General features: G+C 48.2%; 1 protein-coding gene across 1 annotated transcript; it reads right to left on the bottom strand.

Annotated features, from left to right (window-relative positions):
* Nucleotides 1-396: 396 nt before the first annotated feature.
* Nucleotides 397-2,083, bottom strand: LOC119391362 (putative nuclease HARBI1). The gene is made up of 3 exons (XM_049415258.1): nt 1,814-2,083; nt 1,090-1,210; nt 397-674 (listed from the first exon to the last, which is right to left on the bottom strand). Exons 1-3 carry the CDS (start codon nt 2,081-2,083, stop codon nt 397-399), a joined length of 669 nt encoding a protein of 222 aa, XP_049271215.1.
* Between the last annotated feature and the right edge of the window lie 13,075 nt (nt 2,084-15,158).

Here is a 15,158-nt window from a genome sequence, read left to right as displayed (position 1 = left end):
TGAATAGCTCCGGTGTGAAGGGACACGCTTATGACACTTTCCAGCCGGCTGACGTCCCTGCTGCCTCAATGGAGGTGGTCGTTGACTCGACAGATGAGGCTGCAGGCGTCCGGAGCGCCGCGACACGTAAGCATCAAAGGAACAAGTGTTTTAATTATCGATAAATGCATTTGCAGTTCGTGAGCTGGTAATATGTTTACTCTGCAGAAGCACACGAACCCCCGCGTGGAGCGGCAAGTGTGGCCGCTGCACCTGGTAAGTTATTGATCCTGAATCTGTTAGAGAAAATAAGCTCTCGTATGTTTATTCAACTAGTAAAAGAAGCCATAACGTGGCTATTGCAACTTTTATCCATACCATAAAATGTAATGCAACTGTAGGAAACTCTGCATACTTTCAGTGCTGCAGCGCCCTGTACGCCCCGGCTAGTTGAACGTCCCAACTATACTCGTCCAATGTCCAGTCGCCCGCGTCCAAGGCAATGTTGTGGAGAGCAACGCATGCATAAACGATTCGCGCTGCTCGATCGGGGTTGTAGAGCATTGTCCGAAAGTGCCGCAAGCAGCGGAACTTGCTCTTCAACACCCCGATACATCTCTCCACAACATTGCGCATGGATGCGTGCTGCTTGTTGTACTGGCCTTCGGAGGTGTGGCCAGCGGGATTGTCAGGCACTGGAATCAGCAGCCATGGTTCGAGGGGATATGCCGAGTCTTATGTTACAGAAAAATGACAGCTCAGTGCTCTGCCCTAGTTGAGAATCAAAGATCAAGAAAGTTTATTTGTAACACAGTAGCTATAAGTAATCACCCCAGGTGAAAAAGCGGCGAAAATGCAGCTTGAAGGTGCCTGGGTGGCCGTACGCAAGGCAGCATTCACATACATTTTTGGGGCAACATACAGCTCCATAGTGAACAAATGATATTTATGGTAGTATAACAACAAATTAAGAAGATAGAATACTGGTATACATATATACACTTTAAACATGTGCATACACAAAGAGAAAGATATGTGTACTAAAAATAATTACGTTGGAATCATGGCAAGTATATCAAGTAGTTAGTGGTTCATATTATGATTACTTACCAAGCAGATACTCGCCAGGCTGCAGCTGTGCGGCTAGGCTATGTGTCCACACCCATGAGTCGTGGCACGACCCAGGGAACCGTGCATCCACAACAAGGATGCGAAGGTCTGCGTTGCACACCTGCAATGAGGAGCAATACAAAATAGTGCTGCAGATATGCTCGAAAGCACTTTTTGTCATGCATATGCAGAAAACAATACATACTCGTACGTTAATACATAGAGCTACACTATTTAAGTCATAGGCATGCACAAGGTTTTCACGTTGGGGAGGGGCAATAACCTTCCCAGCCCCCTCCAGTGTGCACGGCTATTTTTCCCACTATTTGATCGATAAATCAAAACCCAGGCCATGCTGTTAGGCAACAACACCATACACGCTAAAGCCAACCCATGCAATGGTTGCAAGTACTTCTGTGTTCAAAATGCTTCCATTATAGCTTCCCTGTCGTGTATCGATTTCTTCAACGATTGCTGCCCATATTCCTTAGTACCTCCACAATGGACAGCTCCATTGTGTATGCACGCCAGAAAGAAAACACAATTTTGGAACTGCTCACGCACAGAAACGCATGGCACACACCATTACCGTGGACATGTCAGACTTCCACGAGATCGTTACATTACTAGTTATTCCATCTTGGGCATTAAAGTGAACAATCGCTGCGATGGGCGAGTAAGAAAGGCGACTACAGACTAAGTGAAACATTCCAACGGTACTCACGAGCATGACGTTTAGGGCGTAGTATCCTTTCCTTGACATGAAGCTCGCCGTGTCGGCATAGTTGAGTCCCTCTGGCTTGCGGATGGCGACCAACGTACCGTCGACACACGCCAGCACGCCTGGGATGTCGCCGCGTCGCGCAAACGCCGCCTTTGCCTCATCCTTGGCAGCCGGTGCGAAGGAAAAGTCAACCAGCCTTCTCCGGGCAGACACGGTAATGATGGCCTCCGTCACCTCGTGAATGGTGTTGCTGACGGCTGACTGAGCCATGGCGATATGCTCCTCGCGACCAACGTTTCTCTGGAAGCTTCCTGTGGCGAAGAATCGCAGCGCGCACAACACCTTCCTCTTCGTGGAAAGGCCACTGGCTCGCTGGCATCCAATGATAGGGTCAAGTTCGGCGCAGAGGCTACGCACGACAGGCGAAAATACTGCCGGAACTCTTCTTCTGTCAATTCTTCAAATGCATCATCTACCTCGGGGCGTCGTCTCTGCGCGTCTGCAGCAGCGCACAGGCGGCGCGAAAATGCGCGGCAAAGAAAGGAAACGCCATTTTCGCCAACTGTTGGTTGATTTTGATTGAACCGGCTACGAAAGAGGCTGACTATTGTGAGCGCTTACGTACCGATCCAAGTCAAGCCGTCTGACAGCCGTTATAATCCGTGCTTTTCGGTTCGGACGGTCTCGGCAACCGTTCTTTCGCCTCCGTCCGAAAGCGGCCGATAAGAAATGATTGACAGCAACATGACGCCACGGCTCACGTGACACTCAACGTCACGGCTCTGCATTGACCAATCGCGTGCGGTCACGTGCGGCTGGATGTAATGCCACGCCTCCGTGGTTATTTTGTAACGCGTACAAGATCGCACCACTGAACTATGTTGCCGATGTTGCGCCAGTAACTATTGCGACAGTAACTATTGAAAATAAAGAAATCAGAGAGAGAAATTTCATCTGTGGCCGCTGTCGGAAGATGGCGCTACTTCAAAATGTCGTCGGAATGGTATGAACGGTTCTCGATATGGTCGTTTTCGCACTAAATTAATCAGCTCTTTTAATTACATTGTTCATTATCATGCGGCCTTAGATTAACTGGTGCGCTTGGCTAAGCCATAGCTACTATTTAATAATGTCGGCGTATATTGTGACGCAGCCATGAAGTCGTAAAGAGTTGAAGAAAAATGACGCATCTTTGTGCCACCATGGTCCACTGTAATTCAGTGACTATATAAGGGCCAGCGCTTCTTAGAGGGGTATGTGTAAACGTCTGTACGTCTGCGTCCGTAGTGAATTGTTTGTGTTGTAGGTTTTATACATGCGAATGAAATGTGTATGTATTGAATGTGCGTACTATGTGTCTGCCTAGTGAACGTGTGCGTATCAACTTTCCGGTGTCCTTGAGTAATTCATGAATGGGCCTACCTCCCCTAAATGCCGTGTGCAGTATCAACGTACGCCGCCTCAGTCAGAAACAACTTTTTTTTTAGTATTGTTTAATCCCTCTAGATGGCGCCAGCTACCACCTACTTCGCGGCCGCGGCACTCTCAAAGCTCCACCTACTTATATGAAGTTGAACATCTATCTATCGAAACTATGCTCTGCTGCGCCAGGATTGTTTTGATGCGACAGAATGTACGAGGCACAAACGCGTGGATAACGTCGCTACACCGTGTGACGCTTCGACAAATAAAGACAGCAAGCCTAACGTACAGTCTCCGGGTGAGAGCCCCTTTGCAGTATCCGTCTCTTTTAAAGTGAACGCCGTCTCGCTGGTCGAGCGAAACGTACGAGTTCCGTCGTTCCGTTTCGCGAGGTTTTCATCACTACAGGTTTGTCTGCTTGATTTTATTGTCATAGCGTTCGATATTAAGCTCAGCGGGACCGTTTTTTGTGACTGCCAGTGCCGCATACTCTTTATCAGTCGAGAATCGATGCGCTCGCTAGGCCTAAATCTATTGCTCGCTTCACTGGCTTCGCGTCAGCCATCTTGATTTTGACGGTTTCTCCATTGAAAAGGGAGGAACGGTTTCTCCATTTGAAGACGAACATTGGGGACATCGCCGTTTCTCCCTTAAAGGAGAGAGGGTCACTCCATTTTTTTAAGAGTGTGGTGAAAACTCACAGAATCCCTTATACGACTCGAAGACACCTTATACGCCACCTTAGACAACTCGAAGGCAAAATTCATCTTTTTTTTTCTCAGTCCATGCATTGATCCTGCCCCCAAACCTCCGAAACCTTTGTGCACCTAACGTGGTTTTGCACTACCTCCGGGATCGGAGGCACGTCCCCTGGTTTTGCACTGCCTCCGCGATCAGCCCGCCTTTGACCAAGCTACGATCTCATGTGATGACTTCATATGAGGTTACGTCACGGGACGTCTAAGTGACGTCATGATGATGCCCTACTGACGTTAGAAATTTCGGCGATGCGTGACGTCATCGTGACGTCATATGGTGATGCCATCACGTGATGACGCTTTTTTGCATCACTCATGTTGTCTCCGACGCCGTGGCACGCCGACGGTCAATTTTTGCTTTGGATAAGGCATCTAAGGCTTTCGCCTTAATAACTCTGATGGGCGAAAGAACGAATACAGAAATGGAGAGAGAGACAAAGCGAGATATACTTGGGGAAAAAATGTTGGCAAGGCGAGATTCGAACCCGCGTACCCACAATCCGAAGGCCAGCGCCCAAACCACTCGGTTACCCAGGCATGCCAGCAGATCATAGCATAGCCTTGTATAGCACAATATAGAAAGAGGGTCGGTAAGGGAAGTGAGGGTGAGGAGGAGAGAAGGAAGAGAGAAAGGAAGAGGGGAGAACGAGTGCAGAGAGAAAGCCAGAGAGAGAGAGAAAGAGAGAAATGAATAGAAAAAAAAGGGAAGAAAGAGATAAAGAGATAGAAGGCGAGAGAACACAGAGAGATAGAAAGAAAGGCAAAAAGAAAATGTAGAGAAAGAAAGGGAATAAAATGAGAAAATGATAGAAAAACTGAGAAAGAAAGAGATGGAGATAAATGTATAGAAAGAAAAGGAGGAAAGAGAGCAAAAAATAGAAGGCGAGAGAATGAGTGCACAGAGAGAGAGAGAGACAAAGAAAGACAGAAACAAAGACAAAGCAAAAACAGACAGAAAGAACGGGAAGGGAGAAAAAGGTGAAAAACAGAGAAAGAAATAGACAAAAAGAGAAAGAGAGAGAAAGAAACAGATACAAAAAAGTTAGAAAAAAGAAAGCACGCATAGCCACGTACAGTAGAGAATAGTAAGAGGTAGGAAAGAGAGGTGAGAGTCTAAAAGCCTAACCAAGCCAGGACCAGCTAGTGCCGAGTTCCCTCAAGTGTATCTATAGGCACGGCCGCTGGGTGAAAAAGATGTGCTATAGGAAACTCTATGGCTGTAGCACCACGTCCCCCCTTTCGCTCGCCCCGACAAAAATTGTGGCCGGGCTAGAGGAGAGTAACGACGCGCGTTGCGTTTCCCTCTAGTCTGGTTGTGGTGTTCAATAAAGATGGCGACCTTTGCCAAAGTTCTGCGTCCAATCAGCAACGCCCTTCTGGCTGTCACACCGCTTTCTCTAACTACGCTCACACCGTTAACTACTACAGCTACCACAAAGGTTTGCTTAATCATTCATAATGGACGTTAGTCGCCGGGAGGAAGATGTGCCACCAAGCGTCAACGTTGGTGCGTCCACGTCAAACAGTGCTTTAGCTGCGAAACACCATTAGACGTTGTGCAAGCTCTGTTATATCAATGTACAGTAAAAAATCTACTGTAAATACACGTTTTACTTTCGTGTTATACAGATTCCTATGACGGAGGGATCAACCAGGTTTTTCATTACTTGGCTTTTGCCTCAAGACACATCAACATAGACGGAGCAAGACACAGAAATCACATGGACAGTATTTGTTTTCGCAGAAAAGAAGCAACAAGACACTAAGTTCTCGAAGGAAAATACATTTATTCAGTTGAAATGCCCCGTGAACCGAGATTTAGGGAATCGGGTTACCTTTTTAGGGGCGAAGCTCCTTAAGGCGGCACCCGTTCGTCCCTCGTCGTGCTCGTAGTTGTGAGTAACAAGTCTTACCCTTTGACCTCCAAGGTGGTGCCGGTGGGAGATTTCTCCTGTGCGTTGTTGAACAATAAAAAATTCGCAGCGTGCGCGTTAACTAAAAGCCGAATTCTTCTGTCTCTGTAGAAGTGTGTTAGCTAAAAGCCGACTTCTTCTGTCTCTCATTCCCATTAGCAGCCATTGTTTACCTCCAAGGTAGTGCCTGGTGAGATTTCTCCTGTGCGTGATTAAACAATAAAAATTTTGTTCAAAACGCCGTTGATTGATGAAATAAACCACGAAAGACGCCAGATGTTTTGTAAAAACAAAACGAAAGAACGCCAGATGTTTCTAAAGCAAAACGAAAAAGACGCCAGCTGCTTAACTAAAGACGCAAGGTGTTTTCTAAAGCAATGGTTTTCTAAACAATGAAAATTCACAGCGTACATGTAAAATTAAAGTGAGCTGCAAGTCGTCATAACTCATCGAACCTTTAGTATAAACGCGCCCGATCTCACGTCGGTGATGATGTACTGGGCAGAATTCACGGAAGATTCACGGTTTACCGATGAACCTCCGCAGCTTCGCCCACTCATCATCATTCACTCCGTGGATATGCCGTGATTTTTATGTCACTAGCACCTACCGAATTATCTGTTTGAAGAAGCACACTGGAATTCGTCCCCAGCCTACCGGGCTTTTGAGCACTGGCTAGAATGCTATGAAACCCAATACAAAATAAAAATAAAAACGTACATAAAAAGCAGGTAATAGCTGAAGTTAAGAGTGGTACAGGATACATATGATATCGGATCATAAGTTTAGTGAAGATAAGGGCTAAATAACAGTCAAGATAATAATGAAAATTAATTGAATGAGTTCATTGAAAGAGCAGACGGTTTTGAACAGCTGGGATCGTTGCGGCATCTGGCGGAGCAGATATCAACCACGTGCTTCTTTGTACATGGCCTCCGCTCTCCGCGTCGGCGCGCTGCCAGAGTTCATGTGGAGGCCACGCCGAGGAAAACACAGCTCAACTCGTCGAGTGGGCTTAAATTAATTAAATGAGTTCACTGAAAGGGCAGACTGTTTTCTTGTGAGCATGCGCCATCAAGATGGCATGGCACATATGCACTACAGAACCGTCTTCTTTAACTGTAATATGTAACCACGTGAACCAAACGCTAAGAGCTAGTGCCTTTACACTTAAATGGAACATTAAAGGGACCGACGACTGGCCAGTACGTCTGATTATATTGTGGTGGAAATGAAAAGACCGTGAATTATAGTGACCCATTCAAGCATCGTTTCCACAATCTGAGAAGTATTTATATTTTTAAATCTCGTTTAAAAAAGTCAGAAATTACCGGTATATCGCCTTGAAGATGGATTATGGAGTTATTCACCTTGCAGTGCGTAACGTGACGCTTTCATGCACGCCACGTTGAGGGCTAAAATTTGAGTATGTATATTATTGCCCATCGCGGCTCTATTCTTTGTTGCTTACGCGATAAGAGGAGTTGACGCTAAGAAGCGGCGCTGCATTCGCGGCATGTAGTGGAACATATCAAGCCGTGGTGCATGCGTGCTCAGCGCACGCAATTGCCGCCACGGATAGAGAAATTGTGATTATAAATGTTTCACGGCGTTTTCCGCGTATCATTCCGTGATGCACTCTAACCGGTAAGCTTTCCGTTGTACCGAAGAAAGCAGGTACCAAAAAAATTGGTTCTCGGTCTTTTACTGCCGGCTAATGTTTTCTTCTAAACTGGCACGCTTTGTTTTCGTAGCCGTAGTTTTAAAAACGAACTGCACGTTAGCATTACTCCCGATAGGGTTTGTGTTGAGTACGCTGAACCAACCTCTGCTGTTGCTTTGGCATCTAGAGAACATGCATGCGGTATCGTTACTTATTTGGAAAGAAGTGCGGAAATGGGTCGCTGCAGACATCTTTTTTGGCAAATAAGATGAAATTTTTCTTGATTTGCCCAACAAAATGTGTGAACCTACGGCACGTTATCCTCATAGAAAAAAGTGCTTATTTAGTAGAGCGGCAACACCCACAATTCCTTGCGGAAGCCTAAATCATAACACACAAATGAGGTATTTTATTTATTCCCACTTTAATTTTTAAGAAATAAGAGGGCGCTGAGCGTTGTTCATGCATCACTTCTCAAGATTTCATAAAGCCAGTGCATGACAGCGTTGGTCACAGAATCGTCCTCGTATTCCAGATCCGTGTTCATGAGGAAGCATCCCTGCGAATAGCAATGGGCGCATTTACGCAAAAACGCACCTTAGAGGTGTCGTCGCATCTGAGCCACATTAAGGCAAGAGTTAATGAAAGCCTCTTGTATATTACAATGCCAGATATCTGTGTATATTCGTCTCCTGTAAACCAGCTACGCAGGATAGAGTTTGACCTCCTTCGGTCCGTAGTCGGCATATTTACTCAGAGGGGTGAGAAATGGCGCGAGCAAGGCGGCAGATGCGAAGCAGAACAAGAGAAAGTCGAGCACTTGGTGCTGAGACACCAAAAACTTTCACCCCGTCCGTTAGATGTCTCGCACTCCCTCAGGCGCTGACCTTGACGGACAGGAATGCAAAAGCCGTTGCCACCACAAAGACTAGGCTCCAAAAGTGGTGGAATTGGCGCCAGAAGAGAACTCTAATTCGACCCGCCAGGGTGGTATAGTGGTTATGGTGCTCGACTGCTGACCCAAAGGTCGCGGGATCGAATTGCGGCCACGGCGGCCGTATTTTCCGATGGAGGCGAAAATGCTTTAGGCCCGTGTACTTAAATTGAGGTGCACGATAAAGGTGGTCGAAATTTTGGAGCCCTCCACTACGGCGTATCTCATAATGATATCGTAGTTTTGGAACGTCAAACTCCAACAATTAATAATATTAGAATTATACTTCGTGTTTTCGTCCTTTCTTTTTTTTTTTTCTTTTTCTTTTTTCATGCCTTGGCTAGAACACACCCTCTGTGTTCACCGGCTACGAAGGTCAAATGCACAGATCATCATAATCATTTAGGCAACAGCTTGGTGCAAGCTACGCGGCACTTGCCACCACCGCGATTCAATTGTGATGCCCCTAACGTCCATTCACCCATCCATCCCTCGGCAGCATCTGACGGCGGAGTTAATCGGGCACAAAAGGAACTTGCCTCCTCCTCTTTGATTTGGCATCGACTTCCAACGCGGTCGACATTGCACGCTCGGCGGGGAACTGTCCCTTGGGCGCTTTACCGTTCCCTCGGTCGCGCCTTCACTTACGAGACTTCACTCATGAATGTTATAAGCGTGGGTTCCAAGAACAGGCGAACGTTACGCGCTCGATGTCCCTAAATGGCTAGTGGAACGTTCTTGAGTCCAAAGCGTTTTACGTCGGCATACTATACCAATTTTAAGTGCACACATTTTGAGTGAGATCTGTCTGGTTACGTCAAAGATTTCTAGAAGTGCAAATGGTTCCAGGCACAGTTTTGCGAATAGACCCGGCGTATGCAGAGGAGTAGGCAGAAATTTGTTTCGGGGGGTTGCACCTCCTTGATCTGAAGTGGGGGCCGGGCAGGCAAGTGTGGTCGAGTGTCATTTTGTGATCTGTACCCCAATTCAGAACAAAATTTTGGGGTACGGGGGGGGGGGCATGTGCACGGTGTGCCCCCCTCCCCCGGCTATGCCACTGGACGTTTGACTACCAGTTCGGTCGATTCATTAGGCGTTCCCGTATTGCTCGTGGGAGGATAAGAAGCGACGCCACTTCCCAAACCAACGTAATCACCCCCTGAGGAAGGGACCAAGCCAGTATCCAAAATTCGGGTCAATTCCCGAAACTGCTGCTTGGACCATTTCCGCTTCTGAAATACATCGCTCTTGCAACTTGCTTGCGTACAGTATGGAAGGTACAATAATTTCTCAGGGGAGTTGCTTATCAGGAACCTTGTCCTCAGTGCTTGCTGTTTCCACGTTTTAGGGGCTTTCTTCGAGTGCAACAATATTTGGTAGGAGGAGGAGGAGGAAGGAAATGAAGGAAAGGCAGGGAGGTTAACCAGACGCGCGTCCGGTTTGCTACCCTACGCTGGGGGGAAGGGATGAAGGGATTAAAAGAAAGAAAGAAGAGGGAAGAAGGCACTGTCAGGGTACATATGCACCTGTCCATTGAATGCCTACAAGCGGTCGTTTAAGCCGGTCGATTTTAAAAACAACAGTAATGCTCGCGTCGCTTTGCTGGCCTGCGATGCGTAGGGCCACGATCCGAGGATCTTCTCTTTGGAAAACGGTCTGTCGTCTAACTTGTTCAGCGCATCGCGCAGAACGTTTCGTTCGTTCACAAAACGTCCACAGAAACACAGTAGATGTTCTATCGTTTCGTTGCTATTGCACGAGTCACATTTTGAGGTGTCTGCCATTCCTATGCGAAAAGAGTACGCCTTCGTGAAAGCTACTCCTAACCACAGGCGGCACAGTAAAGTTGCATCACGGCGGGAGAGGTGCGATGGAACTTGGAGCTTCCTCGATGGGTCTAGTTCATGCAGGCGACGGTTCCAGACACTGGGGTCACTCAACCAAGTTTGCGTCATGGTGTCAGCGAACGAGCGTAGACCCTTTGCAGCGTCTGTCCTCGACAAGGGTATTGGGGTTGTCTGGGCATCCTCGTGAGCGGACCGAGCAGCATCATCTGCGAGGTTGTTACCCACAATACCACAATGTCCCGGCAGCCATTGGAACACAACGTCATGTCCCTTCGATAAAGCTTGGTGAAGAGCTTCTCTCATTTCGTTCACTAACTGCTCGTGCACCCTTCGTCGTAATGCTGATTGCAGACTCTGAAGGGATGCCTTAGAGTCGCAAAAGACAGCCCACTTTTGAGGCTGGGCTTCCGCGATATAGAGGATAGCAGCACGTAAGGCGGCAAGCTCCGCTGCTGTTGATGTCGTCCCGTGTGACACCCTGAACTTGACAGTCACTTGGCAGGCCGGAATAACAACAGCACCTGTGGAGCTGTCGGCTAAGACTGATCCATCGGTATAAATGTGTGTCCTTTGGCCATACTCCTCGTTGAGTAGTGACAATGTCGCCTGTCGTAGAGCCACTGTCGAATGACGGCTCTTCGTTATTCCCGGAATTGTGAGGCGTACCTGTGGTTGTTGTAGGCACCACGGAGGCGACAGTGGTCTTGCTGCTGGAGTAAAGCCCGACGGAAGGCATTCTCTATGAGTCGAAACAATCTTTGAAAACATGGCTTGCGGTCTCTGAAGTGGCAACGCAGCAATATGGTGACCGGGAACTCGGCAGAGATGTCTAATGTGAGCTCTTAAATTGTCAGTAGTGACGTATGTTGGAATCGGATGCTCTCTTGCGATCGTAATTGTCCCGCGCGTGGAGGTGCAGCGTGGTAATCCTAAGCACGTGCGTAGTGCCTGGCCTTGCAAACTTTGGAGGGTGCGGATGTTCGTCTTGCATGTATTGGCCAGCATCGGCAAGCTGTAACGTAAAAATCCCAGAAACAGTGCTCTGTAAAGCTGCATCATGGAACGTATCGATGTGCCCCAAGTTTTCCCGCAGAAGAAGCGCATTATGTGAACTATGGAAATTAGTCTTCTCTTCAAGTAAACGCAGTGGGCGCTCCACGAAAGATCCCTGTCAATAATCACACCTAGGAAGCGATGGTTCTTCTGGTACGAGACATTTTGGCCGTTGATAATAACAGGATATGGTGTCATGGCCTTGCGTGTAAACGCGACCAACGCACATTTCTCGGTAGAGACAGAAAGACCCTGTTTGCGGAGATATGAGCAGGTTAAGGTGGCAGCCTGCTGGACTCTTGCGCGCACTTGAAGACGGGTCACAGCCGAAGACCAAAGGCAAATCTCGTCAGCATATATTGATATGTGAGCAGTACTTGGTAAAAGCTCACGAATGCCGACCATCACAAGATTAAACAAAGTGGGGCTCAATACCCCGCCCTGTGGGACGCCACGGGAAGTATAGTGGTTGGCAGTGGGACCATCTTCTGTCTGCACAAAGAAGGACCTCCTCGTCAAATAATCGCGGATCCACTGAAACATCCGACCGCCAATTCCGACAGCCTCCAAGGACTCGAGGATCGCGTCATGTGTTACGTTGTCGTACGCCCCTTTCACGTCCAGAAATAGCGCCAGTGATATGCGCTTGAGGCACTTTTGCTGCTGGACAAAGGTTGTGAGGTCAATGACATTCTCAACGGATGACCTGCCTCGCCGAAAGCCCGTCATGCAGTCTGGGTACACATTGTAGCGCTCGAGATACCATTCTAGGCGTAGAAGTATCATCCTTTCCATGACTTTCCCGACGCAACTTGCCAGGGCAATAGGGCGAAATGACGTCAAATCGAATGGAGACTTTCCTGGTTTGAGTAGTGGCACAAGCCGACTTATCTTCCATTGCTGGGGAACAATGCCCGCATGCCATGAGTGGTTGTAATATCTCAACAGCTTTCCTCTGGCCTCTTTTTCAAGGTTGGCTAAAGCGGCGTAGGTGACGCCATCAGGCCCTGGTGAAGATGATCGTCGGGAAGCCGCCAAGGATGCGTGCAGTTCTTCCATAGTGAAATCTTTGTTCATTTCTGGGATCCGGGGCTCAGGAAAAACACTCTGAACGGCGGAAGCGGGCATGGCACACACACCAGCGATTCGCGTACAAAATTCATTCGCCACTTCAAGTTGGGTGCGGCCTAGATGTAGGGCTAGAGCCATGAAAGGATGTCTTTGTTGGGGAGTCGAGCGCAAGCCACGAATAGTGCTCCAGATGCGTGACAATGGCTTGCGAGGATCCAATGACTCACAGAATGATTTCCAGTGCTGCTCTTCAAGTTTGTCCAAACGTCGTTGGACTTTTTTCTGTATGCGCCGTGCCAGCCTTAAGTCACATATTGCCTTCGTGCGTCTGTATCTCCTTTCCGCCCTTCGGCGAAGCGTGCACAGTTTCTCCAGTTTCAACGTCAAAGTCTGAACGCTTGCCGGCAAACGGGAGCATGCAGGAAGCTTCTCTCATTGCCTCTTTGATAACATCTTCCAAGTTATGGCCAAAGTCTTCTCGGCATGCATTTTCCATGAGACGCTGAAATTTTTGCCAATCGATTCTCCGTATTTTATTCCTAGAGGAGGAGTTGGTAAGACCTCTGATTCGCACATAAGTTGGAATGTGGTCACTACCATGTGTTTCAATGTCTGAAAACCACTGGACTTGCGACCGGAAGCTTCTGGATACCAGGGTCAAATCTAGGCAACTGCTGTACGTAAGCCCCCGCAGGTATGTAGACTGCCATCATTTATAAACACAGGTCGTGCTTAGAGGCGAATGACACGAGGTTTCTTCCTTTAGCGTTGATCGTCGAACTACCCCAAAGTAAGTGATGTGCGTTGAAGTCACCAGTTATGACCCAAGGGCCACTAGTTGCTGACAATATGTCTCGTAGTCTGTCCTGTTCAAATCGTCCGGCTGGCGATATGTAGACACCAATGAGTGTGAATGACACTTTCTCCTTTCTTACACGTAAACAAACATATAGATTGTCATCATGTGGTTGAACTGCGTGGTGAACATACGTAAAATCCGTGCGAATGTATACAACCACCTTGCTGCGTTCCACGCACGTTGAAGAAACAAAAGCTTCGTACCCTGATAGTTTGAGAGGTTTTTCTATGTTTGGTTCGCAGATAACAATTACGGGAATCCGATTCGTGAATACGTACGGTCGGAATGATGAGATGCGGGACCTCAGGCCTCTTGCGTTCCACTGTAGAATCGACGCTTGTCTGACCTCGTTGCGGAATGACAGGATTGGACGAGCCATGGCTTCTACTGGAGGCTTGCAAATACTGGATTTAGAGCATCCAGTACTTGTAGTGCACTCTGAGCCATCGGGGATTTCAGATTGCTGCAGAGCTTTCGCAGGGCATCCAGCAGCGTTCGAAACATTGTGATGACTTCTTTGTCCTCCTCAGGCAGCTTGTCGGCGGCTGGTTCGGAGGTTATGGCTTTCGATGTGAACTTGGAACTTGCAGGTGGCTGTGACTTCGGCAATGTAGGCCAAACTGACTCAACAGCAACAATGCTGTTCGTCGGTTTGTTGGTCGCGCTGGCCGCCTTCGGTCTTGGAGGCAAGGGCGGTGAAAAAGAAGGGCGGTGGAGGGTCGCGGCCGATGCAGAGTCTGTGGCATTCTTTAAAGAACTGCGGCGACGATGTCGCCTCTTTCTGACGGTCTTGGCAGCCTCCCGATGCGAAGAATGGTCTCTCACCATTTGTTTCAACACTGCTATTTCCCTTTGAATTTTGGGCATTCTTTTGACGAAGCTGCATGAGATCCATCGCAATTCGAACATTTGAGGATAGTTGCTTTGCATTCATCCGCAGAATGGGTCTCGGCGCAGCGAGAACACACTGTCTTGTTTTCGCATACGCTTTTCACGTGGCCCATCTTCATGCAGTTATAACACTGTAGTGGCTTCGGTATGAAAGGTCGCACAGGATGTCGAAAATGGCCCACCTTTACGTGCGAAGGAAGAGAGTCGCCCTTGAACACTATCTTTAGGCAGTGCGAGTTGCCCAAACGGAAAACCTTTGCGATGACGCTGGCTTCATTTGCCGGCTTGACAAGAATATCGAAGTCAGAGCTGGGAATGGCAGTATCCACGTCGTAGATCACTCCAGTGACGACGCTAGAGCCCAACGGAATATAGGAACGAACCTTCATTCCATCCAGCTCGGTGACGTTGCGCAGTGTGTTAAGTGCGGCAGCATTTGAAACGTCGATCGCCAAGACGTTCTTACGCGTGTTCACTCGGATGTCCGTGATCTCATTTGGCACCAGTCCTTCCAGCAGCGCCGAAACAGATTGCCTGTTGAGGCGCTTCATGTTGCCGTCCGGTACCTCAGGGACGAAAAGGATGGTGTTGGTCACGGGTCTCCTTTGCGCTCTCTCATTCAACGTACTCGATGACGAAGAGGTTCTGGTGTTCCGCCTCTTCGCCTTACGGCTCATTACAAGCTCAAAATCGTCGTCGGAAGGTTCCTCGCTGCTCAGTGAGTAGACATGAGTGCCCTCGCTGTCAGAGTCGCTATAGGGGCCCGTGCGCTTCCTGGATGTGGCCGCCGCCGACGCCGCCGGACTTGGCATGCGTCCGTGGTGGTCCACGTCCATCGCCGACGAACACGGAAGCGATGTTTGCAAACTATAATCGAAAAAAGGCAGGAGATACTCAAACAACGTTCTGACAGACAGACAATATTTGGTATTTC

Source organism: Rhipicephalus sanguineus, chromosome 4 (assembly GCF_013339695.2).
Source record: "Rhipicephalus sanguineus isolate Rsan-2018 chromosome 4, BIME_Rsan_1.4, whole genome shotgun sequence".
NCBI classification, from domain to species: Eukaryota; Metazoa; Arthropoda; class Arachnida; order Ixodida; family Ixodidae; genus Rhipicephalus; species Rhipicephalus sanguineus.
This window is presented reverse-complemented; position numbering and strand designations above follow the sequence as displayed.

Coding starts and splice junctions, on each gene's coding strand:
- LOC119391362 (XM_049415258.1), bottom strand. CDS start 2,083: ATGGCTCAGTCAGCCGTCAGCAACACCATTCACGAGGTGACGGAGGCC. Junction 1,211..1,813: donor ACGCCCTAAACGTCATGCTC/GTGAGTACCGTT, acceptor TCCTCATTGCAG/GTGTGCAACGCAGACCTTCG. Junction 675..1,089: donor GCCTGGCGAGTATCTGCTTG/GTAAGTAATCAT, acceptor TGCTGATTCCAG/TGCCTGACAATCCCGCTGGC.